General features: G+C 38.9%; 1 protein-coding gene across 4 annotated transcripts in view; it reads left to right on the top strand.

The window, feature by feature from the left end:
* Window positions 1-21,601, top strand: part of LOC139445782 (ankyrin repeat domain-containing protein 26-like) — a 758,925-nt gene that overhangs the window by 227,337 nt on the left and 509,987 nt on the right. For all 4 annotated transcript variants that reach the window (XM_071226998.1, XM_071227000.1, XM_071226999.1 and 1 more), the window contains 2 exons: window positions 12,674-12,885; window positions 13,976-14,069. In XM_071226998.1, coding sequence (XP_071083099.1) covers window positions 12,674-12,885; window positions 13,976-14,069 — 306 coding nt within the window. The remainder of the gene's footprint in view (window positions 1-12,673; window positions 12,886-13,975; window positions 14,070-21,601) is intronic.

The raw sequence follows: 21,601 nt of genomic DNA, 5'->3' as shown, positions 1-21,601 counted from the left end.
CCAATCACCACCCTCGTAGCAGATATTGGCAAGAAAGCATGTTACAGCTACGAAAAGACTCTGGGCGAGGTTTGTGTAGATGAAAAAATAAGCTCTCTAATACGAAGCTTCGAAATGAACGTATTTCTTCATGTTACTGAGCAGACAGCCACTGTTATCGGGAAATTGGTGATGACAGATACTATTTACAATTATTTTTCAAGTACTTTTCCGATCATGTAAACATTGAAAATAAAAAAGAAATAGGTAAGTGGATTTTATTATATATTTTTATATTTGACAAAAAGCATCAAATTTTCGCTTCCTTGGTCCTCAATTTGGACATTTCAATGCGTTTGCTTACATTTTTTTTCATTTATGTTTTATTTACTTACTTGGGATAAACATACATATGTAGGATTAGACCTTTCAAATGGTGTATAGCATGTAGTTGCAAAGATGTTTTAGTAGACTGACATTTGGTCTATGAAATCTTATATTACACAATACCCTTCTCGACTCTATAAATAAATAGATAATTTCCCCTATGCTGATTTCCTCGCCAGAGCTGGCTAGACTAGCTTTTGTATACGTTTCTAGACTGGTGTTGGTTTCATAAAAAAAAATATACAAGTAGATATTTTCCTTGATAAATGTTGGCTTCATCTGTCACATAAGAGTCTCTGGGAACTCAATGTCACAGCATTTAACCACACACTTATTTATGCTCAGAATGACCTAAAGTTCACCATTTCAGGTCCACATTTAACAAAATGTCTTGGAGGGGCATGCCCCCAAACCCCTCCTAGATAGCTGCACGCCCATGTCACTCGTGGCTACCGCGTCCCAGGGGACCCCATTATTTTGAAGAACAACGCAAACACTGTTATAGTGTTGCTAAAAATAGCTACATCGGCCAATCCAAAAGCTATAAATGCTATCTCTCTGTGTTTTTGTTCCTCTGACGGTGTTTAAAAAGAGTGATTGTTGGCCTTTTGCCAATTGGATCAAGTGTCTTTCAGTAAACAAGGAAGCATTTATGCATGGCAGATTCAACATCCTTAAACGTTTGAATTGAATGGTTTTGTATACGAAGTTCATCATTAATAAAATCTAATCTCTGGGTCCTTCTCCTGGACCATTGTGAATGGGCTGTTTCTAGTTGTTCTAACCCTTTTTTTGTGCCGTTTCCGCTCCTCTTCTATTTTTTAGTGTTTGATTTTCTCATAGAAGAAAATAAAAATTACTCCCTGAAAAAGCTAGGGCATTAACAATAGCTCCTCCGACCATCATCGCAAATGATGCCATTTTGTTGGGTTTTTTTCACTATGTTTATAAATATTTAAAAGTTTACTTACTTCATCATGTCTTCTGGGATAAGCCCTTGTCTGATTAGCACATCTTTAGTAGCCATAGCTAGGCCTATTAAAATCTAGCTTGGGTGGTGTGGCTTTAGTAATCATTTTACCTATACAAGCATATCCTAGAGCTATCCCGCTAAGCACAGCTGAATGATACGCTTCATTTACCAACATTTTACTGTCTGTAACTGGAGGAGTCATGCTTTTATAACATTACATGAGGGCCTAACTGTAATTAAACCTCGACTGATGGTGTTTTCTCTTCTCCGGTCTTAAAAAACAACCATACCACTGCTATAACGCCTAGGGCATAGGGAGCACAAGTTTTAATCTGGTGTGTACTAGAGGTTGGATCATTAATCGATCCCCAAATACATCGATCTTTTTTTAATTTCCGATTCTTGAATCGATTCATGGTTCCCACTGCCACTGGAAAACCTGGAAATGTGTTGGAAAAATTTCCAGTCAGGGAAATATCAGGGAATTCACTAAAAACTTCAAAATCAGGGATTTATCAGGGATTTTTTGCACTTGGAACTCATACTCTCTATCATTTAATGGTTATGGCAGCCACTCAAATTTAATTAATGTTTATTTGTTTGAAAAAGAGGTATTTGTCAAATTTTACTACATCAAGGTCTTTATGTGGCTGATAGGGATTAGCGCCCCTTACCTCCAGAGCTAACTAAATTCTGAATTTCAAATATTTTGAGTAAAATATTACATTGCCTTGGTATTAGTTTACCATTTGAATTTCAGAAATCAATATGAATGTAAAATTTCAAATCTCATAAAGTTCTACTCTTCAAGTACAAACAAAATATTGCAATTAGGATTCTATATAGCTCTTTGTTAATGAAAAGTGTATCAGGGTTAGATAAGTCATTGGAAAAACTTAAGGTGACTTCAGTTGTGGTTATAATTATCTATTCCCTTGTGAACTTTTGTAATCTTTAATTTTAGGTTTAGCTCAAGATAATGACTTCTAAGTTTAATAAGAACTGGTTGACACGTGATCGATACAGACATGCAGTGGTTAGCCGAAGTTCCAGGAGACCCTACAAAAGCAAACTGCAAAGTTTGTTTGAAGTCCTTTTCCTTCTCTAACATGGGAGAGGTTGCAATCAGGAGTCATGCCCAGGGGAAGAAACACACAAGTGCAATTATGCGGAAGGAAGGATCTGGTTTAATGACATTTTTCTGTAAGTCAGAGACCATGTCACAGAAGGATGAAGCAAAGCCCCCTAATGTTACAGCAACAGTTACACTGAATGAACCTCAGGCTGGTCCAGATACCCATCCTAGTGATCATGGTGATGCTGTAAGTTTGGTAGATATAACTGTTCCCCCACCAGCTGCCTCTGAAGCAACAAGTAGCCATACTACTAGTATCAGCAAATATGCTCTGAGAAAAGAATATCAGAAAGCAGAAATTATCTGGGCCCTTAAATCAGTTATGTCACACTTTTCATATAACTCAAGTGGTGATATCTGTGACATTTTCAGCAAATGAAGTGTGGGTCAACCAAACTATCATATCTCATTTGTTTTGGCATTGCACCTTATTTCAAAGGAAAACTAATGGAAGAGGTGAGAAATGCCCCCTGTTATGTCATATGTTTTGATGAGTCACTCAACAAGGAGGTACCAAAAGAGCAAATGGATTTTGTAGTCAGGTACTTCAAAGAGGACACTGTCACATCAAGATATTTAGGGTCAAAGTTCCTCGGTCACACTACTGCCAAGGATTTATGCACAAAAGTCAAAGAAGGAACAGAGGACCTTTCCTTTAAGAAAATGATTCAAGTTTCTATGGATGGGCCAAATGTAAACTGGAAGATGTATGAGCACATTGTCAAGGAAAGGGAAACAGATGCAGAACAGCCTGAGCTTCTTGAAGTTGGATCATGCAGTCTGCACACAGTTCATGGTGCATTTCGGACAGGAGTTCAGAGGACGAAACGGGGCATAGATTCACTCCTGAAGGGAATGTTCTGGTTATTTGAAGATTCCCCTGCTAAAGGGGAAGATTATACAAGCATCACCAAGTCTTTGGTATTTCCCATGCACTTCTGTGGGACCAGATGGGTGGAAGATAGAAATGTTGCAGAAGGTGCAATTTCTATTTGGCCAAGCATAGTTAAGTATGTAACTGAGACACTAAAGAAACCCAAGAGTCAAATTCCAAAATCTGCTTCCTTTGTAGCTGTGAAACATGCACTTCATGATCAGCTTACTGTTGCTAAACTAAAAGCCTTTGTGTCTATAGCAGGACTGCTGGAGCCATATCTGAAAAAATTTCAGAGTGATGCACCTATGTTGCCATTTATTGCACATGATCTTAACTGTTTATTGAAGAGTCTGATGGGACATTTCCTGAAACATGCCTGCATGAATCTGCAGAGACCCCTTTACAACTGATGAAAGTAGATGTTACAGCCAAAGAGAATCAGAGGAGTGTCATGTATATTGAAGTTGGGTTTGCAGCAAAGACTACGGTTTCCAAGGCACTGAACGAGAAGAACCTGGTGTAACAAACAAAATGTTCGAGAAGTTTCTTACCAAACTGTCTGAAACCAAATGGAAAACACCCCAGCAATGTGACTTCATACTCTCTCAGTTCAAGCTTTTTGTTGAAAACTCAAGGATATTCCACAAAGATGATTTCACAGGGTTCAACATATTTGACACAAGACTGGATCATTTCTTTTCAAGGCACCTTGAAGGGAAACAGGAATATGCAGAGCTCTGGGAAGTTATGAAGATTCTCCTTACACTTTCTCATGGACAGGCCACTGTTGAACGTTGATTTTTGGTCAATAAAGATGTCATTTCACCTAACCTTGCTGAAGAGATCGAGTCTTACAGCACAAAGACTAGTTCATGACTCAATGACAGCAACAGGGAAGAAACTGTCAGAGTTTGAGATCACACCTGCACTTTTTACATCATGTAGTCACTCAAGCAACAGATACAAGCTGCCTGTCTTGGAAAAGAGGAAAGCTGAAGAAGCACAGATACAGTCTAGAAAAAGGAAAGAGCTTTCTGAAGAGCTAACAAAGGCAAAGAAAAGAAAAAAGATGCTCGAAGCCACTGTACAGACACTCATCAGTTCTGCTTATAAGAAAGCAAGAGATGCTGAGGCAAAATCTGCTCTTACACTGCTTGCAGAATCAAATGCATGTAGAAGGAGATCAGCTGAGATTCTCGAGAAGGACCTTCCAGAACAGGAAAAGGAAATCAATCGCATTGAAGAAAGCCTGAAGAAACATCAGTAGACGCATGAAAAAATCAGTTACCTCTTGACTTTTGAAATTGTTGGTACGTTTTGTTTTGTTTGCCGGCAGAATAGCTTCCCTGGTGACCTTTTGAAAGTGTAGATGTATATTTGAATGGTTAGTTTGTGAAATGCTGTGCATGAACGTTGCACTGAAAGTAGTGATGGTATTTACTTTATTATAATGTTTATAACTAATTAGTTCATGTATATTCTGTTTCTAAAGTTGTGAGATCCCAGTCCTGAAGTCCATTTTCAAAAATTGTAATACTTGTTTTGATTAGGCAATGATTGATGGAGTTAATTTGTACTTTGAACTCTTTAAATGGTGGCAGATGGATAGCTTTAGGGGAGGATAATTACTTGGTGACTAAGTTTTCCTTAAACTAAACATAATACACTTTTGTACAGAAATATCTAAAAAAAAGACATTTCCATTGGTGTTCCATTAAAGCTGTTTATAAAATAAAGTTAAAACACCACTCCCAGTTGTTATAATGGAGGCCATCTAATGCAGTCTGGAAAAGTTCTACGTTTTCTGGAAATGTCAGGGAAATGTCAGGGAAATGTCAGGGAATTTTTCGGAAGAAAAAAAGTGGGAACCATGCAATTCAAAATCCTTACATAGCGATTTGGTAAAACGATTCATGCTTATCAAGTTTAACATGCTTAAAATATTTCTATGTTAATGATGTTAGTATTTTACCGTTTATGGGTTCCATTTCAATTTATCATTTTTTGTCGATAGATTAAAAATTATTCACTATTTCCCGCAATGTTATTGAAAATAAAATTCTCAGACACACTTCGACAACGGGTCCACATCGAACATGTCAAAGAGCAAAATTAAGACGTTTCAAGCAAAACTTCAAATATAGTATACAAAGTAATAAATCAAATCAACAAAAATATATCTAAAACTTGTCAAATTTACACCTAAGTTATTATTTCCATCTTTTCGTGCGATCGCGTGTAATGTAAATCAAATGACATCTCGGGTTTCGTCGCCTCGAATTCTCGGCTCGGACACGATGTTTAATGTCAAAATATATGCATGAAAAATCTTTGTTACAGTTCTTAACCTAGCCTGATACATCCACAAAGCTCCATATTTTTAATACAGATCGCGATTTCCTGCTTAAAACGTTCAGAATAACACGATTTAACAAAATCTTTCGTCAAAATCTGAAATTTGCTGTATAAATGTAATTTAATTGGCTGCCTTAGGTCACGTGCTCAGATTTGACTAATCACGCACCTTGTTGTAGATTTTGGCAAGAGAGCGTCATTAGAAACAAATTTTTATCCAATGAAATCATTTTTATAACTCCAGACAATGTTACAAGCTTGAAGATGAAAGAATAAGCTTTCTAGTGATGTGTCATATGCCAGTCTGCGACGAACGTGTTATTCATATGAAGCCTCGTAAACGGGGTTATTTCTTCATGTTACTGAGCAGACAGCTGCTTTAATCGGGAAATGGGTGATAGTATTCATATTTCTTTTTAAAATGCTTTTCCAATTACATAAACAATGAAAATTATAAAGAAATAGGTTGGTGGATTTTTGCTTCCTTGGCCCTAAATGTGAACATTATGAATGTGTTAGCTTACATGTATTTATTTATTTAATTTATTAACTGAATTAAGTTGTTAATGCATAAAGAAATAAAGTGATAAACATAACTCATATTTACAAACAATAGGATCAGACCTTTCAAATTGTGTATAACATATAGTAGCAAAGATGTTTCACAAGCAGATATTTTCCTTGATAAATGTTGGCTTCATCTATCACACAAGAGTCTCTGAGATCTCACCACAGCAGTAAACACTTCTGGTTGACTAGTGTTGAAAGATTTGAGTAGTACCATATATCGCTGTGTATAAGGCGACCCCACGTATAAGACGACCCCCCTGTACAGGCCTTCGAAATCAACCCCAAATCCTATACTCTGTGTATAAGGCGACCTGGAATGAAACACATCACAAGTGCGCACACAAACCTTCTACCGGTATATGCAATAAAAATATGTTTATCTTGTGTTGTTTTTTTCTACGATTACTGGTCGCGTGTGTAACTCCGGCACATGTCGCCATTTTGTGTTTACACGGTGCAACACCAAATTGGTGCCCGTAAAAAAAAATTCATTTATGAAGTAATAACATAAGAACATATTTCAAGTTACGAGCCATTTATTTACGCACGCCCATTTTTCTTAATTTAATTAATTCACATCTTTGTTTACATACATAGACCCATTCATCATTCAGAATCATACATACATCATTCAGAATCATAAATACATACATCATTCAGAATCATACATAAATACATACATCATTCAAAAAATCATACATAAAGTCACAAAGGTATTTTCCTGGCTTATATACAGTTTGCTGTCATCAGAACAGAATCACAGATCTGCCTCGGTGAACCCATCAAATTCCCAGTCGGATTCTTCCACACACAGATTGTCCCATGCTGTTGAATCCGTTTTGTCGTCATAATAATCGTTCAATTCATCCTCGAAATCATCAGGGATGTCTGCAACTGTTTCTGCTGTGTCGGATCTCCCGGATTCAGTATTGACAAGATCCTCATACAAACAATCGTCCTCCGATCCGTCCAAAGCATTGGCTATCCCACACTTTAGAAAACTGCGTTTCACCATGGTATTTCCATCCATGCGGTCTTGACCCATTCTGCGACAAATGGTAGCGGTGCCTTTCTTTGTTTATTTGTTTTTGTATATGTGTGGTCGCCATTCACCATCCACGTATTCCACGCACTCCTTACGTTGGCCTTGAAGGGTTTGTTCAGGCAGACTATAAGTGGCTGTAACAGGGAGGTGCATCCACTGGGGATCACGGCCTGATGTGTTTTGGTGTCAACCAACTTCCTCCTACTGCTTCGCACAAATGTGCACGGAACATATCCCACACAAGCAGGGACTTGCATCCTCTAGCAGCACCGGGACTCTTCATCCTTACGTTCTCTAGCCACTTGAGTACAAGAGACTAGACCATCCATCCATTTTCCTGTACTGTGATGTCCACGCCACTTGGGAACTTGTCCTTCGGCATGGTTTTCCGTTTGAAAATAAGTATTGGGTCAAGCTTGGTCCCATCAGCCATGCAGGTTAAGACCACCGTAAAGTGTTGCTTCTCCGCCCAACATGTACGAACTGACACCGTTGAAGTCCCCTTGGTGTCGATGGTCCTTGATCCTGGCATGTCGAAGTTCAGGGGAGTTTCGTCCATATTGCTGATCTGGCTTAAATCGTATTCTACCTTCTTGCGCTCACGGATTACAAATTGATGGAAAAAACTTACTTTAGTTTCCACTTCAGCAGGAAGTTTCTGTGCAATGTGGGTTTTCTGCCTCAGTGCTAGGTTGTATCGCCTTAAGAAGCACAAACACCAGTTTCCCGATGCCTTGAATGACCTCGGGAGATCCGTTTCTTTCCTCGTACGATAAACATAGAGTGCTCGCTGTCGAATCATCATGCATGTGACAATGCACGCTGACTGTTGCAACTCTCCGATCCACTGGAAAAGAATATCTTCCAGTGGCTTGAATGGCGTCTCGGATCCCCGTCTGGCCTTCTTCGTCTTTAGCAGCTCCTCAAGAGACGGCTTCGCTTTCCTCCATTTCCTAACCATCGATTCATTCACTGAAAACTCATGTGCAGCAGCACTGTTGTTTGTACTTTCAGCATAGGAAACCACCTTAAGCTTGAAAGCAGCATCGTAGGCGAATCGTTTTCTCTTGGCATTCATGATGAAGAATGTCAAGTCAACGAATAACAAATTATTTATACCCATCCATGGTCTACTCAAATACTCAACCATTCTATAATCCCTTAAATCCACTACACGGCTTCCCTCCGACTATGAAAAGAAACAATGGGTTTGATCTTTGGTGAGATTGCCAATTTACTATGTTGTATCTAAGTAGGCTTATGTTTGCGTCACTTTCAGTGTGTTTATTCAACATTCACTTATACACACCGTCTCCAACAGTTGTTAATACAACTGTAAAAACAACGGGAATTGATTTCAGCTTCACCGATTATCACATGTACATGTTAGGTCACATGTGAAATATGCAAATACTTACCGGTACTTCCGGCTCTCTACTCACGGATGTTGATTGTTTTACCGTGTCAGCTGGCTTGACATTCTGGATCAAGGCGAGGGTCATTTCGACTTTATTTGCAGAAAATATTCATCTTTATTCAAGGAAAACAGATACAAATCATGTTTATGTTTGGAAATAGTTATTGGAACAGTTATTTAGGACGAAATGCGAAGTTTTATTGTCAAATGCTGGGCTGGCTATCGAACGCCGGTTGACATCGCCAGTGGAAGCTGAAAGTGACACACCTGGAAAAAAACGTGAGATCATAGACTCCGTGTATAAGACAACCCCCCTTCTTAACCCCCTCATTCTAGGTACGAAAAACTCGCCTTATACACAGCGATATACGGTACCTGAAGTCATGTCATGAGTGCCGTTCCTCCTAGTAATACCTGAAGTGTTATGAGTGTAAAAGAGGATATTTAGCTTGCTGGTTGGTCCCACAAATTTGTTAGTTTTGAATGAGTGTTTTAGGCATTAAGTTGTCTGTTTATATTCACTTGCATTATGCTGAAACTGAACACCAAATAAAACAGAAAACGAAAGTTTTTTTTTTATTATTATTTACATTTAACATGATTCTGAAAGACAAAAGATGCACCATTCTTTTAATTTAAATTTATAAATACTCAAATGTTTGAAAAAGCTTATTATAAAACAAGTGATACCAACTGAAGAAGTCAAATCATGAATCAATCGAATCGAACTGAATCGGACATGTAAAATCGATTATCAAATTGAATCGCATTGTATGTGAATTGGCCCACCTCTAGTGTGTACTATGTTCAGTGTGTAGTAGTTTTGCCTTCTTGACTAACGCTCCCTTTTTTCTGGCTGCAACTTTTCGAGGATTCTTAGTCACTCTCACTTGCGGTGTTTCCACAATCACTTGTGGTGTTTCCACCTCCATTTATATTATTAGGTGGGCACGTATGTTTTAATTGACAATACTTAGGTGGTAAGCGACTCCAAGAACATTGCGTATCTATGGTAAAACTCACAGCTTAAATTACTGCGCTTAAAGCGTGTTCGATGAATGGGTCTTTCTTGAGAAAAAATCGCATAAATACAGGTGATTTTCTGGCAGGATAGGAAGAAATGTACTAGCTACAACTGTGTATAGTTGTAACATAGCCGAACCTATTGTTTTAGTCATGGTAGCTCCCAGTCTAGACTCGTAACGCACATAGAGTTTTTTAATTTCTTCGTCGGTCATGTTATCAATTTTTTCAGTGGTATAATTTTCCTTCTGTATTGGGAGCAATTTCCACCAGCCAGCTACCAAAGCTGCGAGTCTTTATCTATGTTGATCTGTTACTACAGGCTCTGGCTCATCTTGGAGCAGTTGTTCATCACATTCCATCTTTTTAATGTAGTACCCTAGCCGATAAACCCTAGGACACAGTCCGGCGCGTTACCACTTGGCCCCAGGGTACCATCTCACTTTTCCTGCATACAGCCCCCCATGTATGCCAAACTTGTATATATGTACATCTTAATAAATCTTAATTTAGTTTACATCTTGTTGTGTTATTGTTGCATAAAGTCTAACATAATGAAATATGACATATCCAATACAGCCCTAAATAATAAACTGTTAAAAAATGAATTAGGATTTAAAACGACATTATTACATAATCACCGCTAATGTTCAATTTACCGCATTTTGCCATATTTTGCTATATTTTTGCTATAATTTGCTAAGCAGTTGCTAAAGTTTGCTAAGCAATTGCATAAGCAGCTGGTTGGTCAGTTTTTAATACAAGTTTATAGTGTTCGTTTCCGCTCACAGTTTTCTGACTTTATCTCACTCGAGCTTGGTAGAAATAGCATCATTTTTGCATAGACATTCCTCGAAGGAGTCTCGGTCTTTGCAATGAAACAGGGCTACCCATTTGGTCTGCTATCTGAGAACTTTCAGGACAGAGTTGTATTTTTGAGTAAGAACCCAAACGCTTTGCTCCATATGCCGACCGGAGAATGCTAAATATGAAAGCATATCTTTCTTTTTGGAAAGTTCTTTACTTGCACTGCAGTCGTCTATCATGACAAGAATTTATTCTCCTTTGTATTTTTCGTCATATACTCGTAAACAGTCTAGTAAATGATAGCCTGAATCAACTTTGTGCACCCCGGGATCATTCATTACCCATTCTCTCGATAGGTATGTTTTATTAATGTTTATAGTTAGTCACAGAATAATAATATGGTCGAAAACATTCTGATAATGACTTTGTAAATTATCAAGAATAAAAGCTGTTTTTCCACAACCCGTTTGCCCGCAGATGATAGTGCACTGCGGTTCTTTAGGTAAAATATTATTAATAGATCGCTTCCACGAATCTTCCATTCTGTATATTAAGTTACGCGTCCATAATCACGTACAAATATATGTTTAATTTACCAGCCTTTTCGGAGATCTTCGTTATCTTTATAGTAACACCCTCGCTAGTATTTTTTATTCTCCTCCCACTACCGTTTAGTTGGTCATCTTCTGTGGTTCCCATTTCGAACCATTGCGCATACTTCGTGGTAAAGAATTCAGCCAGCGATACATCTCCAAAAGACATATCTTTTGCGACCGTGTTATTTTCTGGGCTTCTTTTTATAGAAGGGATTTTTTTAATCTCATCCCACTGTTGATATGCTCGCATGCCTTGACTATATAGTTGATTAGGCACGCCTTCGATAGTCGTTTCTGCTTTTGTAATCTTGGGATTATAGAACGCCTTGGTATTTCTTGCAAATGGTTCAGAAGGGTCCTCGAACAACATTAAAATACCCTTCAACGATTTAGTGGGGAGGTTTAGATTGATATTCCACGTCGGATCTCTTTTTGTTCCTGAGAAATCTTCCGGTGACAAAGCAAGCGATCATACAAAATGGCTAAACTTCCGTTATGCTGGTTACGAATTTGTCTGGCTAATTCAGGATCTGTTATCATATCATACTCCAGTGAGGTATTGTCAATGGAGTAGCTAGTAGCTTCAGTAGCTTTGATTTCTCTGCTGTAGTTATTAAAAGAGAGTTCGTATACTAACCTATCGCCTTGGGATGCTTGATAGAAGGGCATGTGACTATCTAGTAATTCAAAGTCGAGCAGAATATAGAATCTTCTACCCAATGCATCAGCAACAGCCTTATTTTCTACGATGGTATTATCACCAGTAGAAGCACCCACACGCAGTCTCATTGTATTTTATTACTAATACCTTGGTACTGTAAGTTTTCCCGTTCTTTCGCCGTTCTCCAGAGATCCATGTAACCGAAATATTCATCACTGTCACCAATACTCAAAACTTCATTACCGCTAATTTTAATCGTGATTCTCCATACAATTGCACAACCTATGTTCTGAACATGCGCCCTGTTAAGGTCATCAGAAGCCAAACTAATTGTAAATGATAGTCGGGCAGTTCTTGGAACTAACACATCTTGAGCGCCGTGATTAGGAAAGCGAACCAGAAGTGTCTGATTCTGATCAATGGTACTCAGGTTATTATCCCATAGGAATGGGTGCCGTCCTTCCGTCCATCAGTCTGTCAGTCACATTTCGTTTCCGGAGCATATCTTGAAAAATGTACCATATTTGTTCACCAAACTTGGCACATAGACAGGTGAAGTGGTGAACTGGTTTGTTTTTGGATATTTAAGAAAATATATTTTTCGTGTTTCCATGGCAATGACTTTGATTTCGACTGAAAATGGCAGTAATCCTCGTTTCCGGAGGAGATCTTGAAAAACGTACCATTTTTCTTCACCAAACTTGACACATAATGTCATCGATTGCGGTGTTAAATAACCAACCAACCATAATTTCTCCCCCCCCCCCCAAACCGGGTGGGTAAACGTCCAAGACCTTTATGAACTTGTAGGAACATTTACAACTCAAGTAATGTTATGTGTGTCCTAGATTCTTCAAGAGCATCAAGGATTGATCCAGTAGAGGAAGAGGACGAAAGTGAGTCAGAATTTGAGAACTCATCCTTGCATAAGCGAGACTCAACAAAGTCACTGCAGTCCAATACATCATGGGAAGACGACTCGTCAATGCTTGAGGCTCGCAAGACCACATCAAGAGTCTCTTTCAAGAAGGATGCAGAGCTGTCAGAAATACATGATATTGTAAGATTTTAATGTATCATATATATAGTTTTCATTTTAGGCGTCTCTAAAATGTTATTGATTGAGCTTATTTATTGAGAACATTTAGAAATATTATGATCTCAGAAATCACATGGCTCAGAATGTGATGATAATGGCAACAAGAAGTTTATTAACTGGTATATTATCTGTGCAGGCACGTAGTGGTGTAGAGGGGGTACTGTTGTGTGACTCTTCATGTGCAAGGTGGGTCACATGCATGGAACTTCCTGTGACACATGTGCTCGCTGGAGAGTATAGCCTTTATTAGCTCACCGGGTCTGAAGGACCAAGGTGAGCTTATGCCATACTGTGGCGTCCGTCCGTCAACAATTTAATCAAATGACTTCCTCTTCTGACCCACTAATTGGAAATTTGACTGGAAGCATCCCAAGGTGTTCTTCTCTTTTCTACATATCTAACTTTTTAGGACAAAATTCAAGTAAAAACATCTCTGAGGCTTTTTTTTTTTTTAAATTGGCCTACCTCACTTTGGAAATGAGCTTGAAATCCGTAAACCAGGAAATAAAAAAAAGAGGCTGAGGGATGGGGCCAAATAGGGGTAATTTGGATATATTGCTTTAAACAGCTTCTTCTCTGGAACTAAGAGATAGATATCAACCATATTTGATTGGAAGCATTCTCCGGTGGTGAGGATTCAAAATTGTACTAATGGAGGGGCTGAGGGGTGGGGCCAAATAGGGGTAATTTGGCTATATTGCTTTAACTGACTTCTTCTCTGGAACTAAGAGATAGATATCAACCATATTTGATTGGAAGCATTCTCAGATGGTGGGAATTCACAAATGTACAAATGGAAGGGCTGACCCCCTGGGGGCTGAGGGGTGGGGCCAAAAAGAGTTTATAACTTGCACACAGTTAAGATCCCCACCTTATGAAATTTATGTACAATTGAGAGTATGATGAGAGGAATGCTACCAGGGCTGGCCCTTCTGTTCATCTGTCTGGCACTCTCAAAAGATTTGAAATCATCCACCTGTTTACAGCAGGCTGGCTGATAAGTGTGCTTCAGTTGGCTAAGCAGATTTATGTTGATTTTCTTACCCCACAGGCATCTCCATCAAAAACAGCTGGTGCCTATCTTCCTTCTGGAATATCTGGAACAAACATGCCTGCAAAATCTATAGCGCTGGAGAAACAGCAAGGTAAGTGGTATCCTAGATGCTGCCAGATTGATAAAATCTATGATCCAAGGAAGAGTATTTATGGATGTCAACTTCCTTATTATGAGGAACACAACGTTTTGGAGTATTTGCTTACTCCTTCATCAGGCGTGCCAAAATCCGTTTGGAGGCATTTTTGAGGAAAAAGAGCCCCAAAAATGAGCTCGACGTGAAAAGTATGGTCGAAAACTCTGTCCCTATGGGGGCCGAGAGTTTTTCGATAGAAAGTGAAGCTCTATTCTAGCGGTATCGACTTCATGTTGTGTATGGACGGGACATGAATGATGTGAGACTTGACGTGTCTGATCAAGTGACTTTCCTTATTTGGACATTACTCAAAAGAAACTACGCTTATACTTATAGTGCAGAACTTGTAAATTCAGAAACTGGGGCTTGTGCAAATAAAACAGTCAATTTGGAGAGCAGTGAAGGAATCAGAAAGAAATATTTCAGTTGTTCACCTGATCCTTTGATTCAGTTTCTTAGTTTACATTAGCCGAGTTTACAATTTACTTTAAAAATTTTGTTAAAGGAAATGATGAAAAAGATGCAGAAAGAGAAATTGAACTAGGCTTAGATGGATCTACAGACTTATTTCACTGTAATGAAGAGTTCAACATCTCAAATTATTTGTTTGAATGAGTAGGAATCTATCGAAAATCATTTTCCTATGAATATTCATATGCGTTTATGAATGAACTCATACTGTAGTGCAATTTATTTGAGAAAGGGGGGGGCCGCCCATATTTTACTTTAAAAAATTTCATAAAGGTGGGGTTGTACCCCCCTATGAACCCTGCTGTGTTTATCCGTCTAACAAAATATATTCTAGAAACAGAATGAACTTACCGTAGTGCAAATTTATTTGAATTACACTCCCCTTAAACCCCCCTGTGTAGTCTGAATAAGAAACTACTGATCTGAAGACAGTTGTTTATTTGTCTGTACCAACTTGTCCCTATGTCAGATATGTCATGAAGTAAAGAAAAAGTTCTGTTCTGTTGGAGAAAAGTACATGGAAATATCCTACCTTATGTATATTTTGAGGGTTCTCACCAATGAAATAATGTATAATTAGTGTGGCAGGACTTTCCAGGTTTGTTGCAGTATGCTCTTGTGTGTTTGACAGTGACACTCATGCATGTCCCCTGAAGAAACATGAACCATTGTGAAATGTGATCCAACAGATTTTCGTCTATCAGTCAATATGATGTACAAAAATTCAAAATAAATGCAGATCATCACTAGCTTAGGATCTGACATACTTGATCATTTTGATGGGTTTCTGAATATACAGTCAGTATAGATCCTTATGTTCTATGTGTCTCAGCCTTCTGGGTGGACTGAAAAGAAATGTCCCTGTATACATGATTACGTATGTCAGATGTATTTTGTCCTGTCAGCCACACACCCTAACTTTATGTCCCCTTATGTGGTTAATTATCGCATACATGTACTGCTGCAACCCTGTTTTTCCCTTGTGTATGCAATCACAGTATCCAACTTCATCAGCTGGTGTGTCACAAGTTCCTCAGTTGGTGTGTATAAAAGTGAAATAAGAAATGCCAAAAACAAAAGTATTTGCAATAAAAAAAACCCCACATTTGTCCTTCCTTGAATAATCTTAGGTTTAGTGCTTGAAATTTTCAGTGTCATAAATTATTATTTTTTAAATTTCATAAGGATTTTTCTTTGATGGACCAACGTCAAACCATTGTCAGATAGAATTATAACTTTAAAAGCCCTCATTTCTGAGGAGTCCACATTTTTCAGATTTTTTTCTCTTCTTTTAGGACAAAACATGAGCCGTCTACCTGAGCCTGGTTACGTAAACAAATACTTGTTTTAAAATGTGAAATGGAATTTCACTGATTAGAAACCTTTTTTTATCCCATTGTTCTACGAAATCCATTTGAAATGTGCTTTTTGTATGTAAAATGTCTTGAGAGTTTGTACCCAAACAGGTTTGTGCTTTTGTGCCCAGAATAATTTTGCATCACAGTTTTGTAGTTTCAAACTTAAACATTGCTTTTTGTTTGAAAAAGTTAATTTATTATCACTTTTCTGTCAAAACCCTAGATCTACAATTAATTTACGGTTTACCAATTTACTGACCTCCTCTCCAGTGACAAGAATTTATTACTTTGCTATCACAATCATCCAATTTGAGTTGTGCTAATGTGGACTGACTTCACTCAAGGACCAGGTACATTTAGGTTAGTCATATTATGAACTTGATGAAATGTTTTAACATAATGTTCAACTCACTGTTTGCAATAAACATGAAAAAAAAACAAAAATATGATTCGTCTTAAATGGCATGAAAGCTGTCTGTTTGTCCATAGCATCTGGTCGCCATAATTTCAGACATTGTCATGGAGTAGAGAAATTATTGTTTTAGCAAACTCTCATGTAATTGTTGGTGTTGGGAGCACCTTTAGAATACAGTACCACAACTTCTCGTGGGGACGATCTCTACCTTAGGTCACATGACTCAGAGACAAGCAACCAGTTTTTGTGAGAATCCGTCGGACGTGAACTCGCTATTTTCGGATTGTTAGCCCGACAGCTAACCGACTGAGCTACGTCCACACTAATAAAGTGCAAATTTCCCTAGTCATGCCTTCGAGGTTACGGAACTGAACAAAAAGGGTCGAATAGGTGACGGACACTTACGAAGGTTACGGGGAGCCATGGTGTCTCGTGACTTAAGTCTATGGACACTTACGAATGATCCCGATGCCATTTGGCACACTCGTCCCATTCCGTAATCTACAAGATACCAAGTGGCGAGGAATGATCCGATATGGCGCGAACTGAAAACGGCTCCAGACCTCAGACGTCGAACTCGCGAGTACGCATGAATGACATGGTATTTAATAATTAGTCGGTTGGATTTTGTGACAGAAAAGTGTGGTAGGGAACACTGTAACGATGATGTGGATAATAGTAAGGAACGAGGGAGGCATGAGCATGGCTAGTGACGACACAACGGTGAGTTCGCTTTTGAATCAGTACTGAAAAAATGTAGCCGGTGAAAGTGGCTTGGGTGAATGTTCCAGGACAGTTTCCAGTAGCCAAAGTATTTGACACAAAACCATTTCATCCTTTTTACTCGACGTTTTTGTGTGAAGAATATTAGGAGCCGCTATAGAATTTTTAATAGCCACTAAACAGGTAGATCTACCTAACCTGAATGATCGTAAAGGGGATCCAAGGGCTAAGGATAGAGAGTTCGGGGTAACCTACCCTAACACTGGCGACATTTGGATGTGTTCAGCGCCAATATAATATCCCTAATAAACTGCATTCTTTTGCATAATAATGAAAATTAATGAACTGAAAAAATAATATATATGTATATTAGTTCCCATTTATAACCATTTTAGCCACTTGAATTACGAGAAAAACGAAATAAAAAATATATAAAAAATAAAAGTGGCTTCGTAAACTACCGCTTGTAGCGCTTGCTATGTATTGGAGAAAACACGCTCACGAGGTTTTGGTAGACAGAGCATGCCCTGGGGAGAGGGAAAAACCAAGGGGGCAAAGTCCCTGCGGTAATTCCCGACCCCCAGGGCATGCTCTGTCTACCAAAACCGAGGGAAAGTGTTTTTCCATGCTTATAAACCGAAAAAAGAAACTTAAAACAACATTTTTCAACATTTTTATGTTTCGAACATACTTTCCATGAACCTTAGGAAACGCATGTAAAATATCTGTTGCTGGCGTACGGATCTTGAAAAGGACATTCTAAAAACCAGTGAGGCTTATCAACACCTCTGTAGCCTCGTGGTACACTCACTGGGCTACAGATATGAAGGTTGCGAGTTTGATCCTGGGGAATATAAAGAAAACATTTGTCATTTGATTTTACATTTCATTACATGTTACTATACAATCAGAACGGAAGTTATATTAATAAAATACCCAGGACATTATATAAAATCCCTGGGATATTATATAAAATCCCAGGGACATTACAATGTCCCTGTTTATGAGATCAACCCGACTGGAAGTAAAACTTCACAATAGGTTTTAATGCCTATAGAAAGAAGTCTCTTACTTAATAGCGATCCCAATCAATAGGTTTATAAAAAATGCGCCGCCACAGGCTATATTTAGTAAACAAATATTCAAAACTCTCAACACCGCTGGGCATATTCAAAGACATTGCGTATAGAGATGATAGATCACTGGGAGGAGCTTATGCACACTCGATGACCCCTGACGTCACAGGGCATTGTTTCGCCGGCGTGACTTGCAACAAAATACTACAAATTACGTCATAGGGTATTGTCACGTGTTTGAAAAGTTTGTGGTACTGTATTCTAAAGGTAGGCCCAATACCTGTTGTTTCAAGGGGGGTCTTCGCAATAAACATAACAGCAGAAAGGCATTGTGGAACACAGGGGTAACTCAAAACTTCTATGATCCCTTTCTTTGCTCCTCCCTCTCTCCCTCGCTTAAATGATGAATCAGATGTGACTTACTGCTCTTGATCACCCCACAATGTTGCGTGAAGCACAGCTTATAACTTCAATATTGGACTTTCAACAACATCCTGCTTTCTCCATTATTTGGCACATACGACTTGCAGTACACAAAACAACTCTTAAAGAAGCCGTGGTCAGCTCTGTGCTTTTCAGTTACATCATCCAGTATGTACAGAAGAAACCTGATGAAACGATGCAGTGGCCATGTAGTAATCAGCAGTTGACTTTCAAATAACTTCAGATGAACTGCCTCTAGAAATGAATTATGATCAACCTTCAACCATTGGTGGATGATCTCCCTCACTGTCCTGCACACCTTGCATCAGCACCGCTTTCTTCATCAGTGGCATTTTACCTCAATGGTGAATGGCTGAGACCTGCATCACTTTGGACTTGCCTTGCACGTTAAGCTCACACACCATGATATCAATGGGGGTAAGGGTGGCCCAGTCGTCTAAGGCGCCGCGATTCGCTGTGCAGAGTTGCGGCCCTTGGGCACGCCAGAAACCTATGATTGTGGGTTCGAATCCCGGTTCACCCCAATTATGTTTCTAGGTTTGTCAGCACCATACCCGTGCTCGTGGGTTTCATCGAAGTGGTAAATGTCTGAGACCTGCATCACTTCGGGCTTTCCTCCCACATTAAGCTGACATGCCATCATATAACTGGAATACTGTTAAAAGCGGCGTTAAACCCAACTCACTCACTCACTCACCATAATATCACCTCCAGCTCCAACCACACATTATTAGAAGGAACTTATCATTAGGTCGCTAAGCCCAGGACAAGTACAAATTTCCCAAATGTTTCCTATTGGTTTAACATTACAAGAGCATTTTATCTTTACCTGGGCTAGTAAAGCTTTTGAATTTAGTCCTGACCCTCCTGATTCCTCTCTCATCATCAGTTGGGTTTAACTGCCACTTCATCCTGCCTCAACCCCACTGATCTTGGACTGGTGGCTCAGTCAACACATATCTGCGAGACCAGCAAGGGTGGAGGTGCTTGAGGTACATTAACTACCTTGATTTTGTGACCTTCATTCTGGTGATAACTCAGTTGCAACTTCAGAAAACTTGATTACTACAACTGATTTTGATCATGCTCTATTAGCTGGTGCGACTTGGTTTCCCTACCTCTGGATGTAGACAGAAATTCTGTCTGGAAACTTCAAGCATGGCAAAACATTACTGTGATTTCCTCAACTCAGTGTTTAAAATACCCGCCTGCCTGACAGTCTGAGACGGTCAGTTTTGAAAAGTTGCACACCGGATGGTCAGGCTCTTATTGTATTGTATATTAACTGAGCAGTCTAGTTTTAATTCAGTGTAAGAGGTACATTAACTGTAAACGTTATTCGCATTATTCATTCACTTGCACGTAGTTCTGAGAACTAACATTAAACATAATTATTAAAGCCCCTCCCTGACTATAAATAGCCCGCAAGGTGGCGGTGTTTCAGTTTTGAACAATGACTGACAATGTAAACACAACCGAGGTTCGGTAGAAGCTTTTTGAAAACCATACGGGAACAAGATCACCATTGACCGTCAAACTTCGTATCAACTTGAATGACCAACCCTGGATACCACAAATGGCTCCATATCTAGATATAAGTCAATAAATCTTCTGTAGTTTTATCCTAAAAAATTGAATCGATCGTGTTTGGCATCTACATCAATCACAGTGGGCGGGGCTTATTTACGGTTGCGCTATGAATAGCAAAGCACATGGTCATGTGTACATGTGACAGATTCGATAAATTTGTTGTATTTACGGATGAACAGCAGCACAACAACATTGCCCGTTAATGTAACAGTAACATTCATTAGTGACAAGATTATACAATTTTTTCGGATAATAACGTAAATATTTGGGTATTTGTTTGGTTACTTGCATTCCAGAGTCAGGCCTATCATATCACACAATAGCCAGATCACATTTTTGAAATGTTAATTAACTATTGTTTTGTAATAAGCCAAATTTAAAAAACCTGAAGTTGCGCCAATATTTCTTACTTTGACAACAACACATCAACATGTCACGTCTATCAACATAAACTGCACAAAACCAACTGATACCAACTGTATTAAAAAGCAACGAAACAAGACTAGATGCTCTGACCTACAATAGACCATTCTAGATATTGTACTTGTACTTATGATAATGAAAAATCGAATGCACATATTCCAAGAAAATTTTAATCACTGATTTCCTTTTCTTTCACAATTTTTTTCACACATCAAAAAGAGTTTTATAATTAGATCCACATGTGTCCCATGTATTGTTTGTTCGGTGGATATGGATATAAATCGTGCACAAGTTTCAAGACACAATCTGGCATCACTTCACGTTTTGTCCACACCAATCCTGCATCCGTGCCTACGTTTAACATCTGTCTCTTCATGTCCAAGTATCTGGGATCTCTCCAAGCATTTGGTCTGTTCAGCTCAGTTCAGAAGTATTTGTAGCTCTGTGTCCGAATCAACGAATTTCTGCAACTTGGTGGGGCGCCATTCCCTAACCACAACTGCCTGTGCTGTGTCACGCATGGTTGACAAAAACAGTGAGAGCAGGCATCTTCTCCTTCAACTGGCTTCTCAATGAAATCTGGCTGTGACACTGAACCACAAATACCATGAATCGGCAATGAATTTGTCAATGTTTCTGTTGTACTTGCAAGGGCGGGAAGAAAGGCGCCATCTTGTTGATTCGAGTTAGCAGCCGTAATTACGTCATCTTCAATTGGAACTTTCTCCACGAGAAAGTCATCAATGTCATAATCGAAATGACCAAAGGCTCCCCTAATCATTTCAAACAACTCTTCTGTCAAATTAAGCGTAACACGAAAATGTTTGTTTCTCATATAGAAGACAAGGTCACTTGCAAACTTCTTGACAGTTGTCGAAAGCAATAATCCGGTTTGGATGCGCGCTCGGGGTGTGGTTGCTAGGAGATCGCGTGGTCGGAAAGGGGGCATGCAAAAAGTTTCAGAAATTAATTAGAAGAAATCCACAA

Source organism: Haliotis cracherodii, unplaced genomic scaffold (genome assembly GCF_022045235.1).
Source record: "Haliotis cracherodii isolate W230 unplaced genomic scaffold, xgHalCrac1.p SCAF_6, whole genome shotgun sequence".
Taxonomy (NCBI): Eukaryota; Metazoa; Mollusca; class Gastropoda; order Lepetellida; family Haliotidae; genus Haliotis; species Haliotis cracherodii.
The sequence above is the reverse complement of the archived record's forward strand: the minus strand, read 5'-3'. Positions and strand labels throughout refer to the sequence as shown.